This window comes from Xyrauchen texanus, chromosome 32, assembly GCF_025860055.1.
Source record: "Xyrauchen texanus isolate HMW12.3.18 chromosome 32, RBS_HiC_50CHRs, whole genome shotgun sequence".
NCBI classification, from domain to species: Eukaryota; Metazoa; Chordata; class Actinopteri; order Cypriniformes; family Catostomidae; genus Xyrauchen; species Xyrauchen texanus.
The window spans coordinates 29,767,383-29,793,780 of record NC_068307.1 but is presented as its reverse complement, the minus strand read 5'-3'; the positions used below and the strand labels follow the sequence as shown (position 1 = coordinate 29,793,780).

Genomic DNA, 26,398 nt, shown 5'->3' with positions numbered 1-26,398 from the left:
ATTGACCTCGTTCAATTTGCAAAAACCAAGGCAAAAATCTTAATTCTGTTTGATCTTTTATGCCGGTTTGGTCTGGAGAATTATTTCAAGACATTGTTTGGACAAAGCGTACAAAGTTTCAAGGACATTTAACTTTTTAACTGTTATCATAATCCAAGATGGCCAAAATTCTGTATTATTCATTCTGTGCGACTCTGTCTGGAGATTATTTTGAGCCATTATGTGTGCGAATCAGGCAAATTTGAAGGAGCAGAAGTGAAAACATTATGCGTGACATAATCCAAGATGGTGGTCACTGTAATGGGCAAAGAATGGTGTCTCTAGGATAAATGGTTTTAAAGATACACACAAAAGAAAAGTGAATATTTGACATGGTGGCACTATAGAGTATGTCCTAGAGACCCCAAATTTGGTATGGGGGCTATTCACGACCATCCCTATCAGTGTGCCAAATGTAATAATTTTCCTATGTATGGTTCTATGGGTTGCCATTGACTCCCATTGGGGAGGAATAATAATAATAATACTAACGAAAACAATAAGTGCCACAGCACCTTCGGTGATTAGCCCCTTATCAATAATAATGATCTTATATTTAAGCAATATATCTGTGATGCTCTGTTGTGCAGCACTTTATTTAACAAAATAAGCCCAATGATGTATTTTGGAATTTGCTGTGTGGTTCTGATAAAGAAAATAATACAATATTATGTTGAAAAATAATTATAGAATTTACCCCCTTTAGTTTACTTCTTCACCAAACCCACAAATGGGGAAAAAAGTCCATTTGAAATTGACTTCATAAATAAGTGTTTTAAGCTGCGTGTGTTTGTGTTTAGGTCTTATGGACGAGCACCAAAGATGATCTACCTGGAGGCCAATTTTGTCCAGTTTAAAGAGGAACTGCTTCCTAAAGAGGGGAATAAAGCGCTGCTCACATTCCCATTCCTGCACATCTACTGGACGGACTGCTGCGTGAGTCACAAACATTTAAAAACACTCTTCACAAACAGACAACACTAGCGTGATGCACACTGTGTATACTGCATACTACATTTGGAAAGGTTTTAGACCAATGTAGTCAAAGTTTACATTCAGTGCACATATTACTTTCTGTCATTCTGAACAAACCACACGATTAATTTGCTGTTGCATTCAGAGTCGGTGTTTATAATGTGTTTATGTGTATCAGGACACAGAGGCATATAAAGCATCGGTTAAAGAGGACATGCAGCGCTGGCAGGGCATCCTGCGCCATCATGGCACAGTCGATTGGCTCATCGTGGTGGTGGAGAGCGACAACAAGAAAAAGAACAAAACTAACATCCTGCCTCGCACCTCCATCGTCGACAAGATCCGCAATGACTTCTGTAACAAACAGAGTGACAGGTGAGCCGCTGAAACCCGACTCTCTTAATCCCAGCATGCTCAGCTGCTGTTGACGTGATTGAGATCTGTGCACCACATTTAGTGCTGTTGTTAATTGTATATACGCCTCTATATGTCTAATGCACGTGTCTCTTCATAAGACTGCAGAGACTCTAAATCAGGGGTGCCCACAGTTTTGTGTGTGATGATCTACTTTTAAATGACCAACTCAATAAAATCTACCAACTAAAAAAACACAGTTTCATTTAAAATAAGAAAATGCTTGTTGGGACTACTGCATGTATCCCTACATGGAATTCATCTTGTAATTAATGAAAAAATATATAATAATGTTCAATGTTGATATCATTCAGTTTTAACACTAAACCCAAAACACCTACAGCACAATAGATTACAATAGCCAGGGCATTTACCTTATTCTGATGACGAGTAAATATTGACCAGGCAAGGTTTTGTTTATTCAGTTGCCATGCAACTAGGTTTGCACATACGCGCCTTCCAAGGACTTCTGAGAACAGAGCGCGAAATTGCGATGCTACTGCCCGGATTAGCTACTGTCTGATTCCGTTCAGTTTTGCCTAATCCGGGCAGTAGCATCGCAATTTCGCGCTCTGTTCTCAGAAGTCCTTGAAAGGCGTGTATGCGCACACCTAGTTGTCATGGCAACTGAATAAACAAAACCTCGCCTGGTCAATATTTACTCCTCAAGTGCAAGTCCGACAGAAACTAAAAGAAGGAAAGACATTATATTTATTTGTATTAAAATTTAACGAAAGTACATTTACATTTTGTGCGATCTACCAGCATTGCCTTTGCGATCGACTGGTAGATCGCGATCGACGTATTGGGCACCCCTGATCTAAATGAACAAATCCAGTTACTGAACGTCAGTTTAGTGTTTATTGTGTATATAAAAGCCTAAATGTTTTCTCACGATTCTATCAGTCTGCTCTCTGGATATTGACATCTGCCAGTTAAAAACGTATCGGTGGACAGCTTTTCATGAAGGTATCTTCTCTCTCAGGTGTGTGGCTCTGTCGGACCCTCTGAAGGAGTCGTCTCGCTCGCAGGAGTCGTGGAGTTCGTTCCTCACTAAACTGCGCACGCTGCTGCTCATGTCCTTCACCAGGAATCTGGGACGCTTTGAGGATGAGATGAGAACACTACGAGAGAAACGCACAGAGCCCGGCTGGAGCTTCTGCGACTACTTCATGGTCCAGGTGTGTGATTGGCTGAGGAAGCTGTCAATCAAAAGAGTCTCAGACTTGACTGTTTGATCATTGGTGAAACTCGTTCTCTGTGTTCAGGAGGAGCTGGCGTTTGTCTTCGAGATGTTGCAGCAGTTTGAAGATGCTCTGGTCCAGTATGATGAATTAGACGCTCTTTTCACACAGTATGTGGTCAACTTTGGCGCTGGAGGTAAAATGCAATTTGTATTTTAATATCTTGTGTTGTTCAGCTTGATCTCAAATGATCTGAATTATGATTGTGTGTTTTCTGTGTTCAGATGGCGCTAACTGGCTGGGTTCGTTCTGTCAGCCGGTGCGGAGCTGGAACGGACTGTTGTTACGCCGACCCATCGACATGGAGAAACGTGAGCTGATTCAGCGAGGAGAGGCCAGTCTGCTGGACCTGCGCAGTTATCTGTTCTCACGTCAGTGCACATTGCTCATCTTCCTGCAGAGACCCTGGGAGGTGACGACACGAGCACTCGAACTACTGCACAACTGCGTACAAGAACTGCGACTGCTCGAGGTGTGTGTCTGTCTCTCTGTCTGTCTGTGTCTGTGTCTGTCTTTCTGTCTTTTTGTATGACTGTCTTTCTATTATGTATGTCTGTCTGTCCATCTTTCTGTCTGTCTTTGAGTCTGTTTGTCTTTCTATTATCCATCTCTCTGTCCGTCTTAATTGTCTGTCGTTCTATTATCTTTATCTTTCTATAATCTGACTTTTTTTTCTATCTATCTGTCTCTCTTTCTATCTGTCTCTCTTTCTATCTGTCTGTCTTTATTTCTGTCTGCATCTCTTTCTGTCTGGCGGTCTTTCTGTCTGCCCATCTGTCTGTCTGTCTCACAATGTCGCACATGTATCACAAAAAAGAGATCTCAGAAGACCTACGATCAAGAATTGTTGCTTTGCATAAAGCTGGAAAGGGTTACAAAGTTATCTGGAAGAGTTTAGATATTCATCTGTCCACAGTCAGACAAACTGTCTATAAATGGAGATGATTTAGTACTATAGGTACTCTCTCTAGAAGTGGCCATTAGATATTCATCTGTCCACAGTTAGACAAACTGTCTATAAATGGAGATGATTTAGTACTATAGGTACTCTCTCTAGAAGTGGCCGTTAGATATTCATCTGTCCACAGTTAGACAAACTGTCTATAAATGGAGGTGATTTAGTACTATAGGTACTCTCTCTAGAAGTGGCCGTTAGATATTCATCTGTTCACAGTGAGACAAACTGTCTATAAATGGAGATGATTTAGTACTATAGGTACTCTCTCTAGAAGTGGCCATTAGATATTCATCTGTCCACAGTTAGACAAACTGTCTATAAATGGAGATGATTTAGTACTATAGGTACTCTCACTAGAAGTGGCCGTTAGATATTCATCTGTCCACAGTTAGACAAACTGTCTATAAATGGAGATGGTTTAGTACTATAGGTACTCTCTCTAGAAGTGGCCGTTAGATATTCATCTGTTCACAGTGAGACAAACTGTCTATAAATGGAGATGATTTAGTACTATAGGTACTCTCACTAGAAGCGGCCGTTAGATATTCATCTGTCCACAGTTAGACAAACTGTCTATAAATGGAGATGATTTAGTACTATAGGTACTCTCTCTAGAAGTGGCCGTTAGATATTCATCTGTCCACAGTTAGACAAACTGTCTATAAATGGAGATGATTTAGTACTATAGGTACTCTCTCTAGAAGTGGCCGTTAGATATTCATCTGTCCACAGTCAAACAAACTGTCTATAAATGGAGATGATTTAGTACTATAGGTACTCTCACTAGAAGTGGCCGTTAGATATTCATCTGTCCACAGTTAGACAAACTGTCTATAAATGGAGATGATTTAGTACTATAGGTACTCTCTCTAGAAGTGGCCGTTAGATATTCATCTGTCCACAGTTAGACAAACTGTCTATAAATGGAGATGATTTAGTACTATAGGTACTCTCTCTAGAAGTGGCCGTTAGATATTCATCTGTTCACAGTCAGACAAACTGTCTATAAATGGAGATGATTTAGTACTATAGGTACTCTCTCTAGAAGTGGCCGTTAGATATTCATCTGTCCACAGTCAAACAAACTGTCTATAAATGGAGATGATTTAGTACTATAGGTACTCTCTCTAGAAGTGGCCGTTAGATATTCATCTGTCCACAGTTAGACAAACTGTCTATAAATGGAGATGATTTAGTACTATAGGTACTCTCACTAGAAGTGGCTGTCCAGTCAAGATGACTCAAAGGGAACACCGCAGAATGTTCAGTGAGGTAAAGAAGAACCCAAGAGTGACCGATAAAGACTTGAAGGAATCATTGGAACTGGTTAACATCTCTGTTCATGAGTCTACTCTACAGAAAACATTAAACAGATATGGTGTTCATGGCAGGACATCACGAAGGAAACCGCTGCTGTCCAATAAAAACATTTCTGCGCACCTGAAGTTTGCCAAAGACCACCTGACACTCCACAACGCTACTGGGAAAATGTTTTCTGGACTGATGAAACTAAGCTTTAATTGTTTGGGAAGAACAGCAGCTCTACGTATGGTGTAAAATGGGCACCTCAACATGAAAACATCATCCCAACGGTGAAGGAGGGAGCATCATGATTTGAGGTCTGGACCGCTTGCCATCATCAAGATAAAAATGAATTCCCAAGTTTATCAAGATATCCTACAGGATAATGTCAGTGTGTCTGTGTGCCAGCTGAAGCTCAGTAGAAGTTGGGTGATACAGCAGCACAATGACCCTAAACATCCAAATAAATCCACTACAGAAAAAGAAAATCTTCTTTTGGAGTGTCCCAGTCAGAGTCAAGCTCTTAACCCAATTGAGATGCTGTGGAATGACCTCAAGAGAGACGTTCACACGAGATATCTGAAGAATATTTCTGATCTGAAGCAGTTCTGTGAGGAAGAATGATCTAATAGTCCTTCTGAACGTTGTGCCGGTTTAATCCGCATCTACCAGAAACACTTGATTGAGGTTATTGATGCCAACAGATGATTGACCAGTTATTAAATCCAAGGGTTTGCTTACTTTTTCCACAGCACTGTGAGTGTTTAATGGGATGTTTAATAAAGACATGAAAGATTATAATTGTGTGTGTTGTTATCTTAAGCACATTGTGTTTGTCTATACTTGTCATCCAGCTGATTCCAAAGGGTTCACATACTTTTTCTTGAAACTATCTTTTTGTCAGTGTTTGTGTGTATTTCTGTCCATTCGTCTATTTGTCTATTGCTTTTGTTTTGTTTGTTTCATTACTAGTGTGGCTGGTATCTGTAATGATGTTGTTGTTGTTGTTTGTGTTGAAGGTGTCAGTGGTCAGTGGTGCTTTGGACTGTTGGGTGTTTCTCAGCTGTCTGGAGGTGTTGCACAGAATCGAGGGCTGCTGTGACCGCGACACAACTAGATGCAAACTTCTCACATACTGTTGGCCTCTGGACTTATGCTACTGAGAAGGTAATACACACACACACACACACACAGATAAACAGATAGTGATCTTCTACATGTATTAAATTAGTTAAAGGATTAGTTCACCCAAATTGATAATTCAGTGATTGTTTACTCGCCCCTGTGTTGTTGTAACTCTATATGACTTTCTGTCTTTTTCTGAACACAAAGGGAGAAATTGTGAATAAATGTTGTGCTCAGTTATGTCATACAATGGCAGTTTATGGTGACACCTCTTCAAGCTTCAAAAGAACACAAAAGTATAATTCAGAAGTCTAATTAATTATTCATGAGTCTCACGTTTGCAGGGTTTTTCCTGCATAGTGAATTACTTGATGACACTGAGACGAGAGGAGCGCTGCAGCTCGAGTGTCTGATAGAAACACTGATCACAGCTTGGCGATATCTTTATTTCATCAATAATTAAAGTTCATATAATACGGGAGCGTGACATGTAAATAAACACGAACTCCAAAACTGTCATTCTCTGTGCGGTCAGAGCCGCTTCAACCAGCCGCTGTCTGCAGCTCGCAACGTCATCATCATGAGATCATCAAGATAAGATCAATCTTGTGTGAAAAATAACACTAAAATTACAACAACAATAATATATATATATTGGTTTTGGATAGACAAGACTGGCAAATGCTGATCAATAATACTCTTATGGCTAAAATGTTTACAGTTTTTATTGACTAAAACTACATTAAAATGCACAGACTTTGTCAAACAAAACAACTAAAAACAATAAATAGAAATAAGACGGACTAAATATGATTAAAACTAAAAAGGACATTTGGCACAGGACTAAGACTAAATTAAAAAACAGCTGACAGAATGAACACTAGTATTCAGTTTCCGGGTCATTATGAGTGTATTAATGCAAAGCCAATGTTTACGTGTTCTTAACGTCACATTTTTGATCATTATGGTGCCACCTCCGGCCCATTTTGAGTCAGGAAAAACCCTGGATTGTTCTGAAAGCATACAATAAGATTTGATGAGAAACTGAAATCTAATGTATTCATTGACCATTGATCAACATAACACAACACTGCTGCACAGAGAACAGGCCTTACAAAGATGTCTGAAGAGTTTGTAGTCCAAGAACTGATTTGTTTGTGAAGGTTTTTGGACCAGTGCCGGAGTTACCCGCACAATGCCAAAAATAGGAAACAAGTGATCGATATGATAACCCACCGTGACGAGCGACGGTATATGTCAAAATCTCTGATGACCATATAAAATAAACCTTTTATCACGTGTTTGCCGTCAGATTAGGACACGGTGTGACTGTGGCTGCCTGTAGCTCCTCTATGTTTCTGATTGTTTTCTGAATACTCCATTCAAACAATAAGGCTGGGCATAGAAATGCATCAATTCTTCCACTACAAACACTTCAGACATGTTTAGTAAGTTCTGTTCTCTGTTTTGTGAGCAGTTGTGTTGTGTTCTGTTGTAGTGTTGTCACGATACTAGAATTTCTAACTTCGATACGATACCTTGAAAAATATTGATATTCGATACCATTTTCGATACCACAGAGAAAAAAACTGCCACAATATTAAGAGGGTAGAACTGTCTAGAACATGACAATGAGGTATATTTTACATGAACAAAATGTCCTGAGGTATTGCACTTGTTCAAAAGCCTCTCAGATTGCCATACATTCAAAAACCAATAAAGTGCAAGTAAATAAAAAGTGCAATCTTTTGTATTTCCAAGTCAAATCAAATCCAATCTCAATGTCAACAAAAGATACTTAAACGTCAAGGGGGTTGACTAGCTTTCATAAGGTCTCTCGCTCTCTCCCTCTCTGCCGTGCACGCTATGTATGTTGTGTGCGCGCTATCTATGTTATGCGTGCAGTATGTTCTGTCTCGCATGTGCGCTACAGATTCGGGAGATTTGAACTAAATTGCGGGCATCAGGAGAAGCTATCAATATGCGGGAGACTCCGGAACTTCCGGGAGACTTGGGATGTCTGGCTTCATATCAAAAATATTTCCAGATAGCACTCCTGCTGTGTTCTTTATCAAACAAAACTGGTCGCTGAGCGCCGCATGCACTCGCCATCTTTACATTCACTTCACTTTTGCTATTTAACCAGAGCTGAATGAGAGGAGTGCGAGTGTGTGTGGTGTTTGTCAACGCCTTTGGAGAGAAGTGAAAGTGACAGCTCGGCTAGTATCGATACTTAGGGAAATTAGTATTGGTACCGTTCAGATATTTCAGTATCGATATTTATCGAAATATCGATATTTTTGACAACACTATTCTGTTGTCACTATCGCTGTTTTTAGATAAACAAAACTAGTTTCTGCTTGAACGCCCAAATGTCGCGATGAGGGTGCGTGAACTGTTGAACATGAACACACACAGGAGATCAACGGTCAGTGAACATTTACACTAAATAAAACATCAGATTTCAGTTTCTCATCAAATCTTATCGTATACTTTCATAACAATCATGAGTCTCATGAATAATTAATTAGACTTCTGAATTACATTTACATTTACATTTATGCATTTGGCAGACGCTTTTATCCAAAGTGACTTACAGTGCACTTATTACAGGGACAATCCCCCCGGAGCAACCTGGAGTTAAGTGTCTTACTCAAAGACACAATGGTGGTGACTGTGGGGATCAAACCAGCAACCTTCTGAGTACCAATGTATTATACAGAGCACTTATTACAGGGACAATCCCCCCGGAGCAACCTGGAGTTAAGTGTCTTACTCAAGGACACAATGGTGGTGACTGTGGGGATCAAACCAGCAACCTTCTGAGTACCAATGTATTATACAGAGCACTTATTACAGGGACAATCCCCCCGGAGCAACCTGGAGTTAAGTGCCTTACTCAAGGACACAATGGTGGTGACTGTGGGGATCAAACCAGCAACCTTCTGAGTACCAATGTATTATACAGAGCACTTATTACAGGGACAATCCCCCCGGAGCATCCTGGAGTTAAGTGCCTTACTCAAAGACACAATGGTGGTGACTGTGGGGATCAAACCAGCAACCTTCTGAGTACCAATGTATTATACAGAGCACTTATTACAGGGACAATCCCCCCGGAGCAACCTGGAGTTAAGTGCCTTACTCAAGGACACAATGGTGGTGACTGTGGGGATCAAACCAGCAACCTTCTGAGTACCAATGTATTATACAGAGCACTTATTACAGGGACAATCCCCCCGGAGCAACCTGGAGTTAAGTGTCTTACTCAAGGACACAATGGTGGTGACTGTGGGGCTCGAACCAGCGTCCTTCTGATTACCAGATTACCAGTTATGTGCTAGACCACTACTCCACCACCACTCCATGGTTATACATAAGTATAAAAATTATACTTTTGTGTTCTTTTGAATCTTGAAGAGGCGTCACCATAAACTGCCATTGTGTGACATCACTGAGCACAACATTTATTCACAGTTTCTCCCTTTGTGTTCAGAAAAAGACAGAAAGTCATATAGAGTTACAACAACACAAGAGTGAGTAAATAATGACTGAATTATCATTTTTAGATGAACTAATCCTTTAATCATTGTTTTCAGCTTAAGTCTCTGGGTGATCTGTGTGGTCTGGTGTCAGAGAACGGCCCAAACTCTGAAGACCTGAACAAAACCGTCGACCTGCTGGCCGGTCTGGGAGCAGAGAGACCCGAAACAGGTAACTGACAACAAAGAAACATTATCACTGCATTTGCACGAACACAGTCAGTCTAGTTTGAGTCTCGTTTGAAAATCTTATTCAGTTTCTCTCTTGTCTCAGCAAACAGCCTTCAGAGTCCATATAAAAAACTCAAGGAGTCGTTATCATCTGTAGAAGCATTTGAGAAACAATATCTGGTGAGAGTTTATCATTATAATCTTTATTTTAGTGCTTTGATTACATGGTTTATAATGGTTAGCTATGTTCAGAAAACATCAGTCAGTGTCTCTGTATATGTGTGTGATCAGGAGCTGTCTCATGCTGCTATGGAGATGTACAGGGCGATCGGGCGACTGCGTTCAGCTCGACTGCTGGGGAAGAGTCTGGCTGAGTTCTACATGTGAGCATCGTTTCCCACTAATAGGAACACTCGAGTATTTTGCAACTGTGAGATGTGTTCAAATGATTATGATTGATCATATGTGTGTTTGTGCAGGAGGAAGGGTGACCCTCAGAGTGCTGAGAACTTCCTGCAGGATTCTCTGAAGTCATACGTGTCGGAGAGCTGGAGTTTACCGCTCACACACACACGCAAACAGGTCGCTGAGTGTCAGAAGCAACTACAGAAGATGGACGAGTATCCTTTAGTCATCGGTTCTTTATACTGTCCTGACACTGTAAAACGACCTGAGAATTCCTGTGGTCAGTTTGTTCTCGGGTGCGTGTGGTTTCTTTAACTTTGTCTATAGATACCTGCAGACCAGTGCGCTTCTCGCCAGCGACGCCAACCTGAGCGACGAGGAGAGAACACACTTCTGCCAGGAGATCCTGACCTACGCCAGCCAGACCCCAGAGGGCAAAGGTGAGGAGGTCAACAGCAGGGTCATATCTGTGTTCTGTGTGAACACTGAAGGAATTGCTCGTAGTGTGTGTTTATATATCTTTGTAAAAACAGAAGAAAATGACTGTTTGCATCAACTAAACACTGAGATAAAAAAATCCCAGTTGCCTCCGCGTCTGAGACCGTCAATCCGAGCATCTTATCACATGGCTTGTTGAGTGCATTACCGCGGCAACATAACGCCCCACCGAGAGCGAGAACCACATTATAGCGACCACGAGGAGGTTACCCCATGTGACTCTACCCTCCCTAGCAACCGGGCCAATTTGGTTGCTATGGAGACCTGGCTGGTGTCACTCAGCACGCCCTGGATTCAAACTCGTGACTCCATGTGTGATAGTCAGCGACAATACTCGCTCAGATTCCCAGACCCCCTTTGTTCATTCTTGAAGAAGTATCAAAACTTTCATAACTTTGGACTACCAGCTCCTGCCGCACTTCAGCTCGTCCTCTGTGTGCGTGCTGTGTGTGCGTGCTGTGTGTGCGTGCTGTGTGTGCGTGCTGTGTGTGCGTGCTGTGTGCGTGCTGTGTGCGTGCTGTGTGCGTGCTGTGTGCGTGCTGTGTGCGTGCTGTGTGTGGGTGCTGTGTGCGTGCTGTGTGCGTGCTGTGTGTGCGTGCTGTGTGTGCGTGCTGTGTGCGTGCTGTGTGTGGGTGCTGTGTGCGTGCTGTGTGTGGGTGCTGTGTGCGTGCTGTGTGTGGGTGCTGTGTGGGTGCTGTGTGCGTGCTGTGTGTGGGTGCTGTGTGGGTGCTGTGTGCGTGCTGTGTGTGGGTGCTGTGTGGGTGCTGTGTGCGTGCTGTGTGTGGGTGCTGTGTGGGTGCTGTGTGCGTGCTGTGTGCGTGCTGTGTGCGTGCTGTGTGTGCGTGCTGTGTGCGGGGTGCTGTGTGCGTGCTGTGTGTGCGTGCTGTGTGTGCGTGCTGTGTGCGTGCTGTGTGTGGGTGCTGTGTGCGTGCTGTGTGTGGGTGCTGTGTGGGTGCTGTGTGCGTGCTGTGTGCGTGCTGTGTGCGTGCTGTGTGTGCGTGCTGTGTGCGTGCTGTGTGCGTGCTGTGTGTGCGTGCTGTGTGTGCGTGCTGTGTGCGTGCTGTGTGCGTGCTGTGTGCGTGCTGTGTGCGTGCTGTGTGCGTGCTGTGTGCGTGCTGTGTGCGGGTGCTGTGTGCGTGCTGTGTGCGCGTGCTGTGTGCGGGTGCTGTGTGCGGGTGCTGTGTGCGTGCTGTGTGCGTGCTGTGTGCGTGCTGTGTGCGTGCTGTGTGCGTGCTGTGTGTGGGTGCTGTGTGTGCGTGCTGTGTGCGGGGTGCTGTGTGCGTGCTGTGTGTGCGTGCTGTGTGTGCGTGCTGTGTGTGCGTGCTGTGTGCGTGCTGTGTGTGCGTGCTGTGTGCGTGCTGTGTGCGTGCTGTGTGCGTGCTGTGTGCGTGCTGTGTGCGTGCTGTGTGTGGGTGCTGTGTGCGTGCTGTGTGCGTGCTGTGTGCGTGCTATGTAAGCGTGCTGTGTGCGTGCTGTGTGCGTGCTGTGTTGTGCGTGCTGTAATGCGCGTGCTGTGTGCGTGCTGTGTGCGTGCTGTGTGTGCGTGCTGTGTGCGTGCTGTGTGTGCGTGCTGTGTGCGTGCTGTGTGCGTGCTGTGTGTGCGTGCTGTGTGCGTGCTGTGTGCGTGCTGTGTGTGCGTGCTGTGTGTGGGTGCTGTGTGCGGGTGCTGTGTGTGGGTGCTGTGTGTGGGTGCTGTGTGCGTGCTGTGTGTGCGTGCTGTGTGTGCGTGCTGTGTGTGCGTGCTGTGTGTGGGTGCTGTGTGTGCGTGCTGTGTGTGCGTGCTGTGTGTGCGTGCTGTGTGTGCGTGCTGTGTGTGCGTGCTGTGTGTGCGTGCTGTGTGTGCGTGCTGTGTGTGCGTGCTGTGTGTGCGTGCTGTGTGTGCGTGCTGTGTGTGCGTGCTGTGTGTGCGTGCTGTGTGTGCGTGCTGTGTGTGGGTGCTGTGTGTGCGTGCTGTGTGTGGGTGCTGTGTGCGTGCTGTGTGCGTGCTGTGTGTGCGTGCTGTGTGTGCGTGCTGTGTGTGCGTGCTGTGTGTGCGTGCTGTGTGTGCGTGCTGTGTGTGGGTGCTGTGTGCGGGTGCTGTGTGCGTGCTGTGTGTGCGTGCTGTGTGTGCGTGCTGTGTGTGGGTGCTGTGTGCGGGTGCTGTGTGCGTGCTGTGTGTGCGTGCTGTGTGTGCGTGCTGTGTGTGCGTGCTGTGTGTGGGTGCTGTGTGCGGGTGCTGTGTGCGTGCTGTGTGTGCGTGCTGTGTGTGCGTGCTGTGTGCGTGCTGTGTGGGTGCTGTGTGGGTGCTGTGTGCGTGCTGTGTGCGTGCTGTGTGGGTGCTGTGTGGGTGCTGTGTGGGTGCTGTGTGCGTGCTGTGTGCGCGTGCTGTGTGCGTGCTGTGTGTGCGTGCTGTGTGTGCGTGCTGTGTGGGTGCTGTGTGGGTGCTGTGTGCGTGCTGTGTGCGCGTGCTGTGTGCGTGCTGTGTGTGCGTGCTGTGTGTGCGTGCTGTGTGTGCGTGCTGTGTGCGTGCTGTGTGCGGGGTGCTGTGTGTGTGCTGTGTGTGCGTGCTGTGTGTGCGTGCTGTGTGTGCGTGCTGTGTGTGCGTGCTGTGTGCGTGCTGTGTGTGCGTGCTGTGTGTGGGTGCTGTGTGTGGGTGCTGTGTGTGGGTGCTGTGTGGGTGCTGTGTGGGTGCTGTGTGCGTGCTGTGTGCGTGCTGTGTGCGTGCTGTGTGCGTGCTGTGTGCGTGCTGTGTGCGTGCTGTGTGCGCTGTGTGTGGGTGCTGTGTGTGGGTGCTGTGTGTGGGTGCTGTGTGTGGGTGCTGTGTGTGGGTGCTGTGTGTGCGTGCTGTGTGTGCGTGCTGTGTGCGTGCTGTGTGTGGGTGCTGTGTGTGGGTGCTGTGTGTGCGTGCTGTGTGTGGGTGCTGTGTGTGGGTGCTGTGTGTGGGTGCTGTGTGTGCGTGCTGTGTGTGCGTGCTGTGTGCGTGCTGTGTGTGGGTGCTGTGTGTGGGTGCTGTGTGTGGGTGCTGTGTGTGGGTGCTGTGTGTGGGTGCTGTGTGTGCGTGCTGTGTGCGTGCTGTGTGTGCGTGCTGTGTGTGGGTGCTGTGTGTGGGTGCTGTGTGTGGGTGCTGTGTGTGGGTGCTGTGTGTGGGTGCTGTGTGTGCGTGCTGTGTGCGTGCTGTGTGTGCGTGCTGTGTGTGGGTGCTGTGTGTGCGTGCTGTGTGTGGGTGCTGTGTGTGCGTGCTGTGTGTGGGTGCTGTGTGTGCGTGCTGTGTGCGTGCTGTGTGTGCGTGCTGTGTGCGTGCTGTGTGCGTGCTGTGTGCGTGCTGTGTGCGTGTGCTGTGTGCGTGCTGTGTGTGCGTGCTGTGTGTGCGTGCTGTGTGCGTGCTGTGTGTGCGTGCTGTGTGTGGGTGCTGTGTGTGCGTGCTGTGTGTGGGTGCTGTGTGTGCGTGCTGTGTGTGGGTGCTGTGTGTGCGTGCTGTGTGCGTGCTGTGTGTGCGTGCTGTGTGTGGGTGCTGTGTGTGCGTGCTGTGTGTGGGTGCTGTGTGTGGGTGCTGTGTGTGCGTGCTGTGTGTGCGTGCTGTGTGCGTGCTGTGTGTGCGTGCTGTGTGTGGGTGCTGTGTGTGGGTGCTGTGTGTGGGTGCTGTGTGTGGGTGCTGTGTGTGGGTGCTGTGTGTGGGTGCTGTGTGTGCGTGCTGTGTGTGCGTGCTGTGTGCGTGCTGTGTGCGTGCTGTGTGCGGGGTGCTGTGTGGGTGCTGTGTGTGGGTGCTGTGTGCGTGCTGTGTGTGGGTGCTGTGTGTGCGTGCTGTGTGTGGGTGCTGTGTGTGGGTGCTGTGTGTGCGTGCTGTGTGTGCGTGCTGTGTGCGTGCTGTGTGCGTGCTGTGTGCGTGCTGTGTGCGTGCTGTGTGCGCGTGCTGTGTGCGCGTGCTGTGTGCGCGTGCTGTGTGCGCGTGCTGTGTGCGCGTGCTGTGTGCGCGTGCTGTGTGTGTGTGTGTGTGTGCACTGTGTGTGTTTGTGCTTCACTAAATGGGTTATGGCCCTCTTGTGGTCTCCCAACGCAATTACGCCAGACTGATGAGCAGAGGCCAGTTGAGTGAATTGGAAAGCATGCAAATTGTCGGCTAATTTGAATATATCAATACCTCAAAAATATTTTTTTTAAAAATAACGTGCTGATCAATAATCTATATATCTATATTTTATGACATCCCTAAAGAAAATGATTAGAAAATTGTTTTTTATTAATGAATAAATCATGTATATTCACGCACATTCAAGGTGCATGGAAAGGATTTTTATAGCTTTTGCTTGAATGTTACACAACTTTAGTTTTTTTTTTAAATCCTATAATGTATGAAATGTATGAAACCAACATGCTGATTTTCTTTGTAAATACATCCATGCCAGCTTTCGGCACATTTCAATTTCAATTAAATTATGTGATGAAAAATGAAACGGTCAGTAAATGTTTTTATATACTGGTTCATGAATCTCATATCATTATTTTGACTGTATATGTGTATGTTATTGACTATGTGTGTATTGTCCCTCACAGATCGTGTCGCTCTCAGCATGAGTTCATTCACGCAGCTGCAGGAGTTCCGTATTCGCCCGGCATCTGCGCTCGTTCACGTTGGCGCCGCCCTGCAGCTGGAGTTGCGTTTGTGCAGTCTGATGCCCCTGGCCATGCACGTGGAGCAGCTCGCAGCCAGCATACACTTCACGCTGGAGCAGCCCGGGACAGTGGCACAGAAACGCCCTGGTCAGAGTGCAGACGGTACCATCACGTTCCCGGCAGTGAGTCCGGTGTCCGCTCCACCGCCGCTCGAACTCTGCGAGATCCAGGAACACAGTCCATCTGATAACGCGCTCAACTCTGCCGGCGTGATCTGTAAGAACATGCATCTGCTAATAGGCCGCCATGACAGCACCACATCCCTGGATACGCCCACCACAGCACCATCTGCTGTTGTGATGGAAGACAGCGCTCAGATGCTGAAGACAAATGATGTCACTCTGTTGCCTGGCAACAACAGCATCATTTTTACTGCACCGGTGAGAATTGTTTAAATTTGATCAGATAATAATTAGACAATTAAATAATTAAACTAATAAAAATGTAATATTTCAGTACATCGTAAATACATTTTATAAACTATTATATCATAATGTCCATCAATTTTTAATTTATCATTAGCTTTAGGTGGATTTTTCACCACGAGCTTTGGGTTACAGTTAACAGCGTTTCACCTTTCAACATACATTTCTGTTCACACAGGACTTATATTTGCCTCCGTTTGGAAGTGTTTTTCTACGTAAATGTTTAGAGTTTTCTGCATCTCGGGCATGAGCCCAGCTTTTTGAGACGTGTCAAGTTAAAATAACTTAACCGTATGTCGAGACATTTGAACGATGTACCATTCATCGAGCTGCATCAAGCTTTTTTAACGCTAGAACGCATTCTGTGTCTAATTTATCATTATACTGTCATATTGCCCCAAGTGAAGGAGTTCAAGTACCTCTGGGTCTTGTTCACGAGTGAGGGGACAATGGAGCGGGAGGTTGGCCGGAGAATCGGGGCAGCGGGGGCGGTATTGCACTCGCTCTATCGCACCATTGTCACGAAAAGAGAGTCGGAAGGCAAAGCTCTCAATCTACCGGTCAATTTTTGTTCCTACCCTCACCTATGGTCATGAAGGCTGGGTCATGACCGAAAGAACTAGGTAGGACAAGCGGCCAAAATGGGCTTCCTCAGAAGGGTGGCGGGCTTCTCCCTTAGAGATAGGGTGAGGAGCTCAGTCATCCATGAGGAGCTCGGAGTAGAGCCGCTGCTCCTTTGCGTTGATAGGAGTCAGTTGAGGTGGTTTGGGCATCTGGTAAGGATGACCCCTGGCCGCCTCCCTAGGGAGGTGTTTCAGGCACGTCCAGCTGGGAGGAGGCCTCTGGGAAGACCCAGGATTAGGTGGAGAGATTACATCTCCACACTGGCCTGGGAATGCCTCGGGGTCCCCCAGTCAGAGCTGGTTAATGTGGGTTGGGATAGGGAAGTTTGGGGCCCCCTGCTGGAGCAGCTGCCCCCGCGACCCGACTTCGGATAAGCGGTTGAAGATGGATGGACAGTTTATCACTAGAGATTTAATTTTGAGAAACTTAGTTCTCTACATGTGCTGCAACTATTATTTGATTGTTAAAAAAATAGTTGAAAACAAGTTTTGTCGGTTTTGTTAGTGATGTCAATTTATTTCCATGAAAACGCATTTGAAAAATAATTTATAGGCTTCAATTGTGCATGATGTGGAATAACATACTTTTTATGGTAAATGCAAGAAATAAAACTAGCTTTCATATCGAATTAATCACTTAATTGAAGAAATAATTGACAAATTCATTAGGGATGCTCCAATATGAAAACTTTCTGCCGATTTAAAAAAAACGATGGCAGGGTTCCTGAGAGTCCTTAAAGTCTTAAAATGTATGAAATTCAGTTTTCACCATTTAAAGCCTTAAAAAGTCAAAAATATCTTAAATTGAGTAACAAAAGTCTTTTTGGCTTGTTCATAGTTAAAAATACCATGTTAAAAAATCTAAAACTAAATTGATAGATTGGGACATAAACCAATTTTAATATGATCTCGTATTGTTTATGGACTTCATTTTATTTGTTTTAAGTCTTAAAAAGTCTCAAATTAGATTTTTAAATCAGTGCAGTGCCTTTGTATAGGCCAGTACCAGTATACATTGCCCATTACTCATCAAGTATATTCGGGATGTACCAATACTGGCATCGATACCATCTTAACTTACGAATGCCGTCCCATAAATCTTCAGCGCACAATTTAAAATCATGTTATGCATTTGAATGATAAATATATAGTTTGCATGTGCTGCTCATGTGTGGAGTCGAGTGATATAAAATATAATTCTAATGCGTTTATTTTTCTCAGAGTCAGAAGCCGGGCACATACACTCTTCGGCAGATGTGTGCCACAGTCGGGCAAGTTCAGTTTGTTCTGCCTCATATTTACCCTGTAGTGCAGTACGAGGTTTACTCACAGGAACCTCAGCTCACCATCCAACCCCTCACAGGTCAGTCCAGCTGTCAATCATTCTCACCTGTCAATCAACACGTTTCCCATAATGTGCTACTCATTGTATCTGAATTACTAGACTTGACCTGACCCTTTCTGGTTTCCCAGACAACCTGTTGGCCGGGTTACCTCAGCAGGTGAAATTCACCATCTTAACGGGTCACTACACAGTGAAGAAGGGTGATGCGCTTCAGTTGAGCAACACTGACTCGATGCCAGTGCTTCACTCCGCCACATGCACCGCACGCATCCTGAGCAGCACTGAAGGTGAGAGGTCACACATGACTGACTGTCCATACAATGAGCTTGAATGGTGACTGAGACTAAACGGAGAGTAAATGACTGAATTCAAATGTTTGGGTGAACCTGTCCCATTTACCTGCTGTACAGGAACACTGTTTTGATCTGTGTTGAAATAAGTTGTTTAATCATTGTCTCACATTCGTCTCAGAGCTGGTGGGTGAGAGCGCTCTGTCCATCCAGTCGTCTGAGAAGGTGACGAGCATCTCTCTTCCTGTGATTCCACCCTATCACACGCTGGAGTTCCTGCTCGACGTGCTGTGCCATATCCCATCATGCCCTGCACGCATGGAGAACGAACGGCTCACAAACGGCGAGATAAGTCATCGCTCGCGCAGCAGAGCGCGGTTTAACAGCGGAAAGACCTTCATAGACCAGAAGGTTTGAGATGCTTAAACTGCAAAAACAACTGTCTGGTTTTGGAAGTAAAAAACCCATTTATTTTCTCCATAGACTAATTGATTTTTAACGCTAACTTCTAAACGTTTAAAGACTGATGAACTGTGAGCTCGGAGGTTGTTAATCAAAGGTTTATGCTTCTGGTAAAGCGTCAGTCCACATTATTTCAACTTAATTATTAATAAATCTTGTTTATTAGCAGAATCCCAGGTGAAGAACTACACTACCCACAATCCTAAAGAGAAATCCACCAATCAGAGAATCACGTTAAAACAGCTCTGCAGCTCCGCCCACTCCCATGATGCACTGTGAATGATGCAATCGAGTTGCTCTCCACACGCTCAAACTACTTGAATATTTTGTAATAAACTTTAAATATATTGTTTCTATACTTATGATCATCAACTTTAGTAGTTTTAGATTTATTATAGTTTAATTCAATGACATAATTTGCAATGCATCATGGGATTGTAGTTCATTCCCTCATTAAAGACGTTAAGTATGCAGTCTTGTATATTTTGTCTGATTTACAAATACTTTTATGCTTCAAATGAAAGTTTGTAATGTTGTAATTCACCTCGGGTTTATTAAATACATGTGGAAAAAATGTTTACAGAACACCAGTTGAAAAAAGTGGGCAGACACTGTTGAGCTAATTAACATATGACCGCCCCCATCAACCCCTATTCAGTATTTAGCAACCTGGCATGCAAAGATGTTAGCTAGTCATAGCATATTTAATTTACATGCATGCGTCTTAAAGGTACAGTAGCAAAAATGTAATAATTGTTTTTATACTTTATTTTTAAATGTGTGTATTTGTGTGCGTGTATTATTGCAAATGAGTTGTTGTGTGTGTTTGTTTTAGGTGTCTGTTGATTGCCCCTGGTCCATTTACTCAACTCTAGTTTCTCTCACGTTCCACGTGCCATTCAAAGTCAAACACACTCTGCTGTCTGCAGGACGCAGGTAAACACCCCTCACCACACACACACACACACTGTCTGTTTACAATAGTACAATTCTGACTATTGCTGCAGTGTATAGTGTGCATAATATTTACATTTTCAGTATGCATGGAACGATTAATGCTTAATATGCAGAATGCTTTATTTACTGTTCTTAACTACCTGAGACCTGAACATGACGGCGGTGTGCATTTTTGATTTGTAAATAGTTGCCCCCAAAGAAACGTGCAATATGTGTGTATATATATATACCAAGCTAGGAAGTAATCAAATAGTTTGTGTTTGAGACGTTACAGACATTACATCATTATCATAATTAATTCTGATTCAAAGTAATGTCCAGCATCGTCCAATCACTGTCAATCATGTTCAAATAAAACATTATAAATGTTGAATCTATGTACTGATGATCATTGAGTGTCCAAACATCATCTGCAGCCTGAAACTGAACTTTTGATCCGATTTTAGGAGTGAACGCACTTAACTGCATAGAGAGCTATAGGATGCTCCCTTGCTCCCTATTTAGTGCATGACTTAACCTCCAGTGTGCTGTCTGTCTGCACTGGTCTCAGAACAGTTATAGAGAGCTATAGGATGCTCCCTTGCTCCCTATTTAGTGCACGACTTAACCTCCAGTGTGCTGTCTGTCTGCACTGGTCTCAGAACAGTTATAGGAGAGATGTAGGATGCTCCCATGCTCCCTATTTAGTGCATGACTTAACCTCCAGTGTGCTGTCTGTCTGCACTGGTCTCAGAACAGTTATAGGAGAGATATAGGATGCTCCCTTGCTCTCTATTTAGTGCATGACTTAACCTCCAGTGTGCTGTCTGTCTGCACTGGTCTCAGAACAGTTATAGGAGAGATATAGGATGCTCTCTTGCTCCCTATTTAGTGCATGACTTAACCTCCAGTGTGCTGTCTGTCTGCACTGGTCTCAGAACAGTTATAGGAGAGATATAGGATGCTCCCTTGCTTCCTATTTAGTGCATGACTTAACCTCCAGTGTGCTGTCTGTCTGCACTGGTCTCAGAACAGTTATAGGAGAGATATAGGATGCTCCCTTGCTCCCTATTTAGTGCATGACTTAACCTCCAGTGTGCTGTCTGTCTGCACTGGTCTCAGAACAGTTATAGGAGAGATATAGGATGCTCCCTTGCTCCCTATTTAGTGCATGACTTAACCTCCAGTGTGCTGTCTGTCTGCACTGGTCTCAGAACAGTTATAGGAGAGATATAGGATGCTCCCTTGCTCCCTATTTAGTGCATGACTTAACCTCCAGTGTGCTGTCTGTCTGCACTGGTCTCAGAACAGTTATAGGAGAGATATAGGATGCTCCCTTGCTCCCTATTTAGTGCATGACTTAACCTCCAGTGTGCTGTCTGTCTGCACTGGTCTCAGAACAGTTATAGGAGAGATGTAGGATGCTCCCTTGCTACCTATTTAGTGCATGACTTAACCTCCAGTGTGCTGTCTGTCTGCACTGGTCTCAGAACAGTTATAGGAGAGATATAGGATGCTCCCTTGCTCCCTATTTAGTGCATGACTTAACCTCCAGTGTGCTGTCTGTCTGCACTGGTCTCAGAACAGTTATAGGAGAGATATAGGATGTTCCCTTGCTCCCTATTTAGTGCATGACTTAACCTCCAGTGTGCTGTCTGTCTGCACTGGTCTCAGAACAGTTATAGGAGAGATATAGGATGCTCCCTTGCTCCCTATTTAGTGCACGACTTAACCTCCAGTGTGCTGTCTGTCTGCACTGGTCTCAGAACAGTTATAGGAGAGATATAGGATGCTCCCTTGCTCCCTATTTAGTGCATGACTTAACCTCCAGTGTGCTGTCTGCCTGCACTGGTCTCAGAAAAGTTATAGGAGAGATATAGGATGCTCCCTTGCTCCCTATTTAGTGCATGACTTAACCTCCAGTGTGCTGTCTGTCTGCACTGGTCTCAGAACAGTTATAGAGAGCTATAGGATGCTCCCTTGCTCCCTATTTAGTGCACGACTTAACCTCCAGTGTGCTGTCTGTCTGCACTGGTCTCAGAACAGTTATAGGAGAGATATAGGATGCTCCCTTGCTCCCTATTTAGTGCATGACTTAACCTCCAGTGTGCTGTCTGCCTGCACTGGTCTCAGAACAGTTATAGGAGAGATATAGGATGCTCCCTTGCTCCCTATTTAGTGCATGACTTAACCTCCAGTGTGCTGTCTGTCTGCACTGGTCTCAGAACAGTTATAGGAGAGATATAGGATGCTCCCTTGCTCCCTATTTAGTGCATGACTTAACCTCCAGTGTGCTGTCTGTCTGCACTGGTCTCAGAACAGTTATAGGAGAGATATAGGATGCTCCCTTGCTCCCTATTTAGTGAATGACTTAACCTCCAGTGTGCTGTCTGTCTGCACTGGTCTCAGAACAGTTATAGGAGAGATATAGGATGCTCCCTTGCTCCCTATTTAGTGCATGACTTAACCTCCAGTGTGCTGTCTGTCTGCACTGGTCTCAGAACAGTTATAGGAGAGATATAGGATGTTCCCTTGCTCCCTATTTAGTGCATGACTTAACCTCCAGTGTGCTGTCTGTCTGCACTGGTCTCAGAACAGTTATAGGAGAGATATAGGATGCTCCCTTGCTCCCTATTTAGTGCATGACTTAACCTCCAGTGTGCTGTCTGTCTGCACTGGTCTCAGAACAGTTATAGGAGAGATATAGGATGCTCCCTTGCTCCCTATTTAGTGCATGACTTAACCTCCAGTGTGCTGTCTGTCTGCACTGGTCTCAGAACAGTTATAGGAGAGATATAGGATGCTCCATTGCTCCCTATTTAGTGCACGACTTAACCTCCAGTGTGCTGTCTGTCTGCACTGGTCTCAGAACAGTTATAGGAGAGATATAGGATGTTCCCTTGCTCCCTATTTAGTGCACGACTTAACCTCCAGTGTGCTGTCTGTCTGCACTGGTCTCAGAACAGTTATAGGAGAGATATAGGATGCTCCCTTGCTCCCTATTTAGTGCACGACTTAACCTCCAGTGTGCTGTCTGTCTGCACTGGTCTCAGAACAGTTATAGTAGAGCTATAGGATGCTCCCTTGCTCCCTATTTAGTGCACGACTTAACCTCCAGTGTGCTGTCTGTCTGCACTGGTCTCAGAACAGTTATAGGAGAGATATAGGATGCTCCCTTGCTCCCTATTTAGTGCACGACTTAACCTCCAGTGTGCTGTCTGTCTGCACTGGTCTCAGAACAGTTATAGGAGAGATATAGGATGCTCCCTTGCTCCCTATTTAGTGCACGACTTAACCTCCAGTGTGCTGTCTGTCTGCACTGGTCTCAGAACAGTTTGAAATGCACCTTATTTTCATAACTCCATATAAAGCCCCCGAAAGACACATTTTCCAGCTTTCGGGTGAACTCTTCTATTCTCAGTGTGATAATGCACAGTAAATATAGGAATGGGAAACAATAGCTTTATAGTCCATGTATGTGGACATTGTGTTTATCAGTTTGGCATTTTGCGATACATCACTTAAATTTAAAAAATGGCATATTGTATGAAACTAGAGACTCTAATCTTTTGGCTCAAACATGTTTCAATGAAAAAGCATAATTCGGTTTCTTACCAGATGTAGTTTAGTTGGTGTTTCTCCCAGAGACAAACTCCGCTGTGGTCAGCACCATGTTGTTTTGTCATGTCACATGACTCTGTGTGTGTCGAAAGTTTAACCCTTTACTGACTGCACAGAGTCTCCTGAACCGAGATCAGTCAGTTTAAATTATTAAAATTATGCCTTGCGTATAGCGAAGCTAAAATGCAGTGTGTAGTCCACGCATGTGGACGCGGGGTCGCAAGAGGTTAAAGTAGGCAGTGTACAGTGTATACTGTGTAGTGTTCAGTAAATAGTCAGCTAGTATTATTTTCCAAACATATTTTCTCTTGCGCATGTTGTTAGTGATGGAAAATTGAGCCATTGGATAGTTGTGATGTATTTCCTGTTTTGTTTAACCCCGACAGGAAGTTCATCCAGATTTGTCTTCAGAATGTATCAGACACAAACGTTCGGCTGACCAATCAGACGCTCTCTGAGAATCAACACACACCTGCACTGGAGCTGCTGTCTCTCAGTACTAACACACACAGTGTAAGGGTCATTTATGCACACACACACACACACACACACACACACACACCGACTGATGCTGATACATTGTAACTAAATTATGAGTAACTTGTAGCTTCACAAAACTAAAGTAGTTCAGTTAGAGTCAAGCTACTCAAAGCTGCACTGCACGCTGTTTAACGGAAGAACATATTTTTAATTAAATAATCTCACACTATATCATTTAAGTCTGAGCAGTATTTATTTGGCACAAAAACAATGAGGATGAAATGAATCATTCACATGAACTGATTAGATTAATTGAATCAGATTTTTCTACACTACTTCAGAGAAAGACATGTCATTCAAACATAAACCTATTAAAAAGTACAGAGAGAGACTTCTTTCAGAAAGGAGCTTCTTACCGGAAAAATGACACTATGTGACACTGTGTTCATTTTTACTGTTTTTTTTGTTTTTATGAAAATGTTGTTAATATAGGCCAGGATTGAACAATATAATAAAAGACAGATACAGTTTGCTTTGATGTTGGCTTGATGACGATACTGAAATTACAGAAAGACGAGCTAGCTAGATAATCAGTCAAGCTGTCAGTTCGATAATGGGTTTGTTTGCATTTGAATTTTTTTACAGTTGGAGTTTGAATAGTCTGTCAATGTAAGTCTATGGATTTTTATGATTTTTCATCGCCCACTGTTCGTCCAATCAGTTAGAAAAGTCACAGTAACCTGAGTCAGGACAGTCTGAAGGTCTGTGCCAAATTTGGTGGATGTAGCTTGAAAACTATTGGAGGAGTTACAGTTGATAGTTTTGGTAATACCCTAAACCATGTCTGAATTATCGTTTTTCTCAAGTTTGTCATGTCAATATATTAGTTAATATTTCATCATGTCATATTCATTAATTGAAGTCAGTTTTACTCTTAAATGGTATATAATTATAGTCAATGAAAATAACATTAATGAATAACAAACAAAAACGTATAAAAGATATAAAATACAACGTGAATATGAAATGAGCTCCTGAAATATTCAGTTGAATTCATCATGCTTTAGAGACTGTTATTAATTATATGTAGCCAGTTTTTACAGAAACCACATACTCGCAACACAGGTTGCACATTCTGATTAGCATGTACAATGCTGTGAAAAAGTATCTGCCCCATCCTGATTTCTTCTGTTTTTGAGTATCTCATACTAAATTGTTTTAATAGTTCAAACAAAATGTGACCTAAAACAAAGGCAATATGAGTAAACGCAAAATACAGTTTTTAAATGATAGTGTTATTTATTGAAGCAGAAACGTTATCCAGTACCAACTGGGCATTTGTGAAAAAGTATTTGCCCACTTATTTACTAAATCCCCAAATCTATGAAGCTGCATTCATAATGGGGTTCAGCTGGACACGCAGGCCTGATTACTGCCAGTCCTGTTCAATCCAAACAACACCTAAATATAACTTTTCAGCAGCATGAAGTTGGCTAAACGATCTCACCCAGAAGCGCACTATGCCAAGGTCGAAAAAATACGTGAAATGACGAGTAAAATGGTGCTTGTAATACATCAGTCTGGGAAGGGTTACAAAGCGATTTCAAAGGCTCTTGGACTCCAAAGGACCACAGTGAGAGCCATCATCTCCAAATGGAGAACAATTGGCACAGTAGTGACCGACCTTCCAAAATTCCTCCAAGCGCACAGCGATGACTCCTCCAGGAAGTCATAGAAAAGCCAAGGACGACATCCAAGGAACTGCAGGCGTCTCTCGCATCGATAAAGATCACTGTTCATGACTCCACTATCAGAAAGACACCGGCCAAAAATGCCATCCATGGAAGAGTGGCGAGGAGAAACCACTGCTAACCCAGAAGAACATTAAAGGTCATCTGAATTTTGCCAAAACACACCTTGATGACCCTCAAACCTTTTGGGAGAATGTTCTGTGGACTGGTGAGTCGAGAGGGGAACTGTTTGGAAGACATGTGTCCCATTACATCTGCTGTCAATCAAACACAGAATCCCACAAAAAGATCATCATGCATGGTGGTGGTCATGTTATGTGTCGGGATGCTTTGCTGCTTCTGGGCGACTTGCAGTAATTGAGAGAAACATGAATTCTCCTCTCTACCAGTAATTCCCAAAGGAGAACGTCCCGTTATCAGTCCGTGAGTTGAAGCTCAAGCGCAGCTGGATTATGCAACATAGACAATGATCAAAGTATAAGAGTAAGTCCACCTCTGAATGACTCAAAAGAAGCTAAATTAAAGTTTTGGAGTGGCCTAGTCAAAGTCCTGACTTGAACCCGATTGAGATGCTGTGGCAGGACCTTAAACGGGCAGTTCATGCTGAAACTCTCAAAAGCGTTGCTGTTGCTGTTGCTAAAGGCGGCACAACCAGATATTAAGATTAAGGGGGCAGTTAGTTTTTCACATGGGTGATATTGGTGTTGGATAAGTTTTTGCTTCAATTAAAAAAAAAATACATATTTGAAAACTGTATTTTGTGTTTACTCAGGTTGCCTTGGTTTCATGTCATATTTGAAGATCTAAAACAATTTGGCATGAAAAATACACAGAAATGGAACAAATAGGAAGGGGGCAAATACTTTTTCATATAACTGTAACTTACGTAGTTCAAGTTCCCCTATTTATTCGCTCCATTGTCTGTGCTTTATGTTGTGGATATACTGTCATATAGAATGAACTCGTTAGTAAAGTCATTCGTTTTGAGTTCTCCGCTCACCATCTCAAGTGGAGAAATTCACAACATACTCTAACAGGTTATTGTGAATCAGTTCTTTCTAAAAACATTGTGCACTGGTAGTGTCTTGCATTATTATTTTTTCTCATCAACAGTAGGTTTGAATTAAAATTGTTTCATTATC

General features: G+C 44.1%; 1 protein-coding gene and 1 long non-coding RNA gene across 2 annotated transcripts in view; one reads left to right on the top strand and one right to left on the bottom strand.

Moving 5' to 3' along the window:
- The window catches only part of LOC127626101 (trafficking protein particle complex subunit 10-like), a 54,571-nt gene that overhangs the window by 23,446 nt on the left and 4,727 nt on the right, over positions 1-26,398 (top strand). The window contains 18 exon segments of the mRNA XM_052101658.1: positions 840-975; positions 1,193-1,389; positions 2,414-2,609; positions 2,697-2,808; positions 2,897-3,144; positions 5,952-6,038; positions 6,040-6,099; positions 9,657-9,771; positions 9,874-9,950; positions 10,062-10,153; positions 10,250-10,390; positions 10,503-10,615; positions 15,204-15,703; positions 17,593-17,734; positions 17,845-18,003; positions 18,188-18,417; positions 19,304-19,404; positions 23,412-23,538. Coding sequence (XP_051957618.1) covers positions 840-975; positions 1,193-1,389; positions 2,414-2,609; positions 2,697-2,808; positions 2,897-3,144; positions 5,952-6,038; positions 6,040-6,099; positions 9,657-9,771; positions 9,874-9,950; positions 10,062-10,153; positions 10,250-10,390; positions 10,503-10,615; positions 15,204-15,703; positions 17,593-17,734; positions 17,845-18,003; positions 18,188-18,417; positions 19,304-19,404; positions 23,412-23,538 — 2,833 coding nt within the window.
- Positions 19,876-21,473, bottom strand: LOC127626141 (uncharacterized). The gene is made up of 3 exons (XR_007968413.1): positions 21,322-21,473; positions 20,402-20,769; positions 19,876-19,942 (listed from the first exon to the last, which is right to left on the bottom strand). It is a non-coding gene; the product is annotated as an uncharacterized LOC127626141 (long non-coding RNA).